Genomic DNA, 6,980 nt, shown 5'->3' on the forward strand with positions numbered 1-6,980 from the left:
TATCATATAAATTTGAACTCTCAAAATACTAAAAATTGTGCGATCTCCAATCAATAGAAAAAAAAAATTACTTCCATGGAAAAATTTTCTTGATAAAGAGATAATAATATAATTTTAGAATTGATTAAATTGATATAAAAAATATTTTTATCATAATTTTATACTTTTAAAAACAAAATTTTATTATAATTATCCTATCCGTATGAATGAAAATTATTTCCTTTTCTTTTTTTTTTTTTTAAATATATTCAATTAGTCTCGTATCTATAGTTAGTCAATAGTAGGATAAGCTCCCCTCACTATGACGTGTGTATATTTATGGGATAAGCTTGTGGACTCATGCTATCATTGAATAGTAGAAATCTTTCAAAATTTTTAGGAAAACCATATATTGTAGGTTTTTTTTATTAATTAAAAATAAAATAAAAAAGATAAGTATAAATTTAATGTATTATATTTTTTTTAAATGAAATTATCCACTCGTATAAAAAATAATATAAAAAATTTTAAATAATTAATATTAATAGAATATATAAATTGATTTATAGGTAGATTATGTATTTCACCTTCTAAATACATAATCTTTTTCTTAGCCCTGTCAAATAACTTTCGAATTTAAATTTTATATTAAGTGAAAGATCTATGGCTCATAGGGTAATCTTATAAAAAAATAAAATATCTCAATAATAAAAATAATTAAATATTATTTATTTATTTAATTTTGATTGAAATAAAAGAAATTATTATTTTCAATATGATTTTATTATTAATAAACTAATTTTTAAATAATAAGCACTTTAAGATTAAAAAAAAAAATTAGGTGAGGAGAGACTCGCAGGGACCAAAATATATCACAAACCTCTTTTCAGGGATTGTAACAAAATTTACAAATTGTCTATTAAAAAAAATATTGATAAAATTTGAATTCCCAACTTAACTATTTATTTTTTATTTTGATCGCAATTCATACTTTTCAAACACGATTTATATTTTTATGCAATTTTAATATTTAATTTTGAAACAAATAATTAAGATTTCATTAAAAAATAAAGTTTAATTTTCAAGAAATAAATAGTTATATATGAAAAAATAAAATTTTAATAATTCATTTTAAATATAAAACATGAAATTGTTCAAACACGATAGATAATATAATTCATACAAATATGGAAAGATTTAAATTAATTAATCTAGCCAATGAAGCTCTAATTATTACACGTCTCTTCATACTAGAGGGAGGAAGATGATTGAATTGGAATATAAAAGATATTGGAAAGATAATGGGATTGATAAAGTCTATGTAAAATATCTTCCAGAGAGCAAATTCAACGGCAGAAATCAAGCCATACACATGGATGTGATAGCATAGTTTAATTGGTGCTCAAGCATACTGTATATAAAGATGTTAATTAAATTAATAGCGACAACTTTTATCAAAATATATATATATATATATATATATATATATATATATATATATATATATATATATATATATATATATATATATATATATATATATATACTGGCAAATTGCCACAATCATGATCACAATTATTAAGCTACAAATTAGGTGGAAAATCTTTCTTGTTCACAATCAAACAAATTTGGAACCCTTAATTTATTTTTATCTAGTTCTCAGCTCTATGTAGAAGAATTTTCAAATTTTCAGCAAGATTTTTTTTCTGAAAATATATCATTCATTTAATAAATTCATATTAAAATTTTCAAATCTCATTTTCTCTGCTAAAAAGAATATTCAAATCCATATGACGTGCAGGGAACTCCAAGCAAATTTCTATTTCTTGCAAGTTTTGTTTTGGCTTAATTAGATGTGAATCATATCCAATATAAATAGACTATTAAACCACTCTCGAACACTATCCCAACCATATCTGCTTGCTTGTCTGCTGCCTCCTAGCTCATGGCGTCCACCGGTACAGATAAGCCCGACCCAGAAGCCGCTACCAAGTCGGAGGTGCCACATCCTCCTCCTAAGGGCATCGACTACTTTGCCGTTGATGTTGGTCTTAGGGTTTTACTTTTTGCAGCCACCCTAACTGCTGTTGTGGTCATGTCCACTGCCAAGCAAACAGAGCCAGTTTTTGTGCCGGGAGCGCCTGTCAGAGTTCCTATCGCGGCCAAATTTAATCACTCACCTGCCTTCATGTGAGTAAATTAATATACGTGTGCATGCAATTAATAACTAGAGGAAATAATGATTCTTATGAAAGTTCGTATAAGTTTAGCGTTAATAATCTACATTAAGTTTTCAATCTCTTAATTAATTAACATATGTTAGTATTCACTTATTCACCATTAAAATTTGAATTTTTTCAACTAAAAACTTGTCAAAATTATCATTAATTAATAGTAATTGGTGAGATTTAAGGATTATTATTAGGATATGTGGTTGAATTTTAGTGAAAAATGAGGTAGCATAGAACTTAAGTAGAAGAGTTTTGTGGACAAGCAATATTAAATAAAAAAAATTAATAAAATACCAAATAAATTAACTTTTATATATTTTATACATAAAATGTATGTCATTCTCTTATGTGAGGAATTTTGCTGCACTTTGATAAAGACCTCTGAGAATTATTTATGGCCAGGATACTGAAATTCTTTATAAAAAAAAAAGAAAATGATTGGTGAACAACCTAATTAATACGCCGAATTATTTAATTTGAATTTTTATTAACTAATGTTTGAAGAACTACTTTGAAAATCATTTTTAAAGAACCTTATCAGTAAAAAATAAAAAAATAAAAAAATAAAAAATCCATCCCATATTTGACTTTATGTTTTTTTTTATAATTGATGATATAGTGTATATATTTAGTCAAAATAAATAGTTTAAATTAATATACAAAGTTATGAAATTTTTTAATTAAATAAAAGACTATATTATTTTAATAATTTTTTAAAATATCAATATTATCCTATTTTAATAACTACAATACCTGATTAGATATATTTTTTATAATTTTAATAAATTAACCTATTTTTAAGTATTTTTTAATCAAACATTTAAATTACTTAAAAGTTATTTTAAAGTAATTTTACTAAACAATTAATTACTTAATTTTAATTTGACTCATAAATTAAAAAATATATTTTAAATCAAAAATTAAAAATAAATATCCAAACCAAACACACTAAGTCTCAAATTCGAATTATAATAGATACCAAATAAAAAAAAAGAAAAATCTAGCTTTCTCTGATAATGGCCTTGCTTAAATGAGAGGGGCTTGGCCAAAAGATTTCCACATTTATGATGATTAGAAATTAAAATTTAATTGCCATTGTCTTCTGCATTTAAAAATTTCATACGTTCTAAATTTTTTATATTAAAAAGCATATCGCTTAAGTTTATTCTGACAATATATTAAATCAATTTCAAATTAATGTTCAAAATAAAAAGTGTTGAAGTCTCATGCAATAATTCCTCTATTAATGGTAGCTCAATCATTGTGCAGATACTTTGTAGCAGCATTATCAGTTGCTTGCTTGTACAGTATCATCACAGCGCTTGCATCCCTTGGGGTCATCGCTAAGCCAATTTATGCAACAAAATTCTTGCTTCACTATGCATTTTGGGATGTGGTAATCTTTTTTTTTTTTTTTTTTCTTCTTATTATCATCTAATACTATTACTTGAGATTATTGCTCTGTTGCGTTCTTTAAGATATATATATATTCAGGGATATGGATACCATGAACTTGAACGATGTTATAATGGTGCAGTTGATTCTGGGAATAGTAGCGGCAGCAACCGGTGCAGCCGGTGGAGTAGCATATATTGGGTTGAAGGGGAACAGCCACACACGATGGACGAAGGTTTGCAATGTTTATGATGAATTCTGTAGACATGTAGGAAGCTCCATAGCAATAGCATTGTTCGCTTCGGTTCTTCTAGTTCTGCTTATCATGCTTTCAGTCTTCTCCCTTCACAGTAGAATCCGTGAGTAAAGCTTAATTTGTTCACAAAGTCTAAAATCTTTAAGCATTTGTTGCCACCCCAATTGTTGTGAGAAGTGTTGGATCTTCTATGTAGTTTTGTGTGTATGGTGCATGGCTTGAGATCTTGTTTATATTGCTTAATTTTGTAAACTTGTGTATTTTCAGTTCCTTCTGTTTGGTTAAATTATAAGTTATATTTGTTTATTACACATATACGTGTGTGTATGTGTATATATCGACGTGGAAAAGTATGTGAATAAAATCATCGAGAAGGAAATTTAATTTTAATAGGTGAAAATTAATTTGAAAATATCTTTGATAATAAATAATTAAAAAAAGTGTAATGCCAAAATGTGCACTAACAATTGAGTTATGAGAGGGGAAAGCCATCCTGTGCACGAACAAGTTAGTAACTTCTCAAGGAGTGGCTTAATGGTGAGGGAGATTCTGATTGTTGGAAAACTGAGCTCTCATCAAATGCATCTGGTCTTTCTCCTGTGTAAGTTTGTAGTTCTCTGGTTTCTCTAAATAATCATTCTGAACAGAGGATGCTACAGAAGCTGCAGGGAAATGAAAAAGAAAATAACGACAAGTATGTCCCTGCATTACTGGTTTTTGCTCAGACTCTCAGATGATAGATTTAGACCCAGAGGAATCAGCGCTGATGAGGCCAAAGAAAACCCACACAATCTGATCCACTTGAAGCCTTGTGTTAGACCACAAAATATTCTAGCGAATGGTTCTCCTGGATTTGCCAGTCTTTGTACCATATCTACAGCTGCATTTCCTTCGACTGCTAGAACTTAGAAATCCTGGTTCTGTGTCTTCTAGTGATCTCAGACCAAAGAGTTCAAGCCCTTTTCTTCATACTTCAACAGCAAGAAATCTCAGACCAAAGAGCTAAGTTTGAGGTAGAAATTTGAAGTTTGAACAGCTTCAAATATGAGCAGGATGCCAGAATATGACTTTTTAAATTTAGTTCAGTGATTTTAATTAGAAGAAAATTGTTGTTATTGATTCAATATGATAAATGTAGAAATAGAAATAAATTAATAAAGAATCTCAAAATTTGAGAACCTATTCTTTTGCATACCAATCTTGTTGAAGGAACTGAAGAGTCCTGAATGCTGCATTGTCTGAGAAGAGATGACAAGTTTACCAGAAACTGAAGAAGATGACAGAAAACAAGTCACCTAAGGGATTTACATACAAAAATAACTGAAGAATTTTTGGTTTTTATCATTAGGATCAGTTGAGCTATTATTTTCATTTGTCAAAGAGCAAACTTGGAGGGACGAGCAGATAAAATCATAAAGGGAAAATCATAAAGGGAAAATCACCTGTCACAATCCAACCTATGGGCCAGATCGGCACTAGGACCTGGGCCAGCCTACAGCCCCCTAGGCCCGTAGTAAGTCTAACTATTACTCAACCCAACTCTAAGGCCCATTTGGGCCCAATTTTAAGAATTCAACTGGACAGAATCCGACCATAAAATAGACCATTCAACGGAAAGTATTTTACTCGTCCGACCTTTAAACACAATATATAATAAATTGGGGAGCTCAGCTCACCCTCCATATAATCAAAATGTCATAACTCAAATAGGAGCTCAGCTTCTGCATCCAATCTCATCATGTATACAGTTAATAATTTTACAAGTCTAACATAACTTCTATAATACAGGTCCAAAATAAAAATAAGTGCTTCTAACACATGCGGAGTCTAAAATTTAACTCAATTATAAAAAATATATTAAATACTATTAATGGACTTGCGAAGAAGAAGAGTAGGTTAGCCACAACAAATAATCCTCCTGTAACCTGGAAAAATAAATGAACAGGAGTGAGCGTTCAACTCAGAGAGTAAAATACAAATTCTAATCATAATCTCTATAACTATCTAAAGCTAATGCACCTTATAGAGTGAAATGCAACATTGTCCTAATTTTCATATCATAACAGCAAAAAGGCAATTTGGAGCACTCACACACCCAACACTGTCAAGCAATACAAATATGGGAGCTGATCCCATATACAGCCCTCTTAATCCAACCTTTGCTAGCGAGTGTCTTTCAAGCCGGACTTTCGCTTAATAAATCAAATGCGAGGTCCCAACGAGTGTCTCTCAAGCTATGTCTATCCCGAAAGACTGGGTCCCAGCGAGTGTCTCTCAAGCCGTGTCTACCCGTCCTGTCCATATCCAATACCATACCACACGCACGCCACCCACACACACTGCTCCAAATTACCACAAACAACATCCATGGCACTTCAACAATTATGAATGCAATATAAAACGTGCCTAGTATTTAACTACATAGATACATATTTATAAGTGATGCATGGGCATGCTTGAATATATAATAATATCGAAATTATAATTAAAATTAATATTTTACTCACAAACTTGAATCGAGATCACTGCGGAGGCTAGGCGGAGGAGGAAGGCTATCCCGGCTTATCTGACAAATTCATTATAATTATTTAATATATTTGACTCAATACAAGTTTAGAAAAGACCAAAGACACCCTAAGTTGTGCTGAAAATCCGGCAGAGTCTTCCCTATACTTATGACTTACCCAACCTACAAAATGGTTCAAATAATACTTCTAAACTCTACCCATATCTCATCATCATTATATGGCCCCTCCTGGGCCCTCCAAACCAAGCAATAATCACAACATCAGATAACTCAATTATAAACTTCAATACTAATATTTTTCAAAAACTATCCAAACTAACTTTAAAAATTCTATAAACCTGTCTCGCAGTCCTTAACAATATTATAAGGCTATTGTAATAGGAATCGTAATTTTCTTATCATCCACGAATATTTTATAAATTTTATTCTAACCTAGTACAAGGCAAAAATTGAGTAATGTAAAGTTTGAGTTTACCTATGCCAAATCTGACAACTAGAATGCGTCCAGAACGTCTGAAAACGGTGGGGTAGCCTATAATCTTGACCTGGTTCTAAAATGGTTCCAGTAACTTATCTGCTCGGCCCGAAATTA

At 30.1% G+C, this 6,980-nt stretch overlaps 1 protein-coding gene across 5 annotated transcripts; it reads left to right on the plus strand.

The window, feature by feature from the left end:
- The first annotated feature begins 1,812 nt into the window (after positions 1-1,812).
- Positions 1,813-5,053, plus strand: LOC110631944 (CASP-like protein 1D1). Of its 5 annotated transcripts, none has more exons than XR_009148102.1 (4): positions 1,842-2,169; positions 3,480-3,606; positions 3,705-3,964; positions 4,509-5,053. XR_009148102.1 is itself a non-coding variant. In XM_058145000.1 (4 exons), the coding sequence occupies exons 1-4, from the start codon at positions 1,925-1,927 to the stop codon at positions 4,535-4,537; spliced, it is 618 nt and encodes a 205-aa protein (XP_058000983.1). In that variant the 5' UTR covers positions 1,849-1,924; the 3' UTR covers positions 4,538-5,053. The 5 variants fall into 5 exon arrangements, 3 of the variants coding, with proteins under 3 accessions (XP_058000985.1, XP_058000983.1, XP_058000984.1); XR_009148103.1 differs by having other exon boundaries at positions 4,521-5,053; XM_058145000.1 differs by having other exon boundaries at positions 1,849-2,169; positions 3,748-3,964.
- The last annotated feature ends 1,927 nt before the right edge of the window (positions 5,054-6,980 follow it).

Source organism: Hevea brasiliensis, chromosome 4 (assembly GCF_030052815.1).
Source record: "Hevea brasiliensis isolate MT/VB/25A 57/8 chromosome 4, ASM3005281v1, whole genome shotgun sequence".
In the NCBI taxonomy this organism is placed as follows: domain Eukaryota; kingdom Viridiplantae; phylum Streptophyta; class Magnoliopsida; order Malpighiales; family Euphorbiaceae; genus Hevea; species Hevea brasiliensis.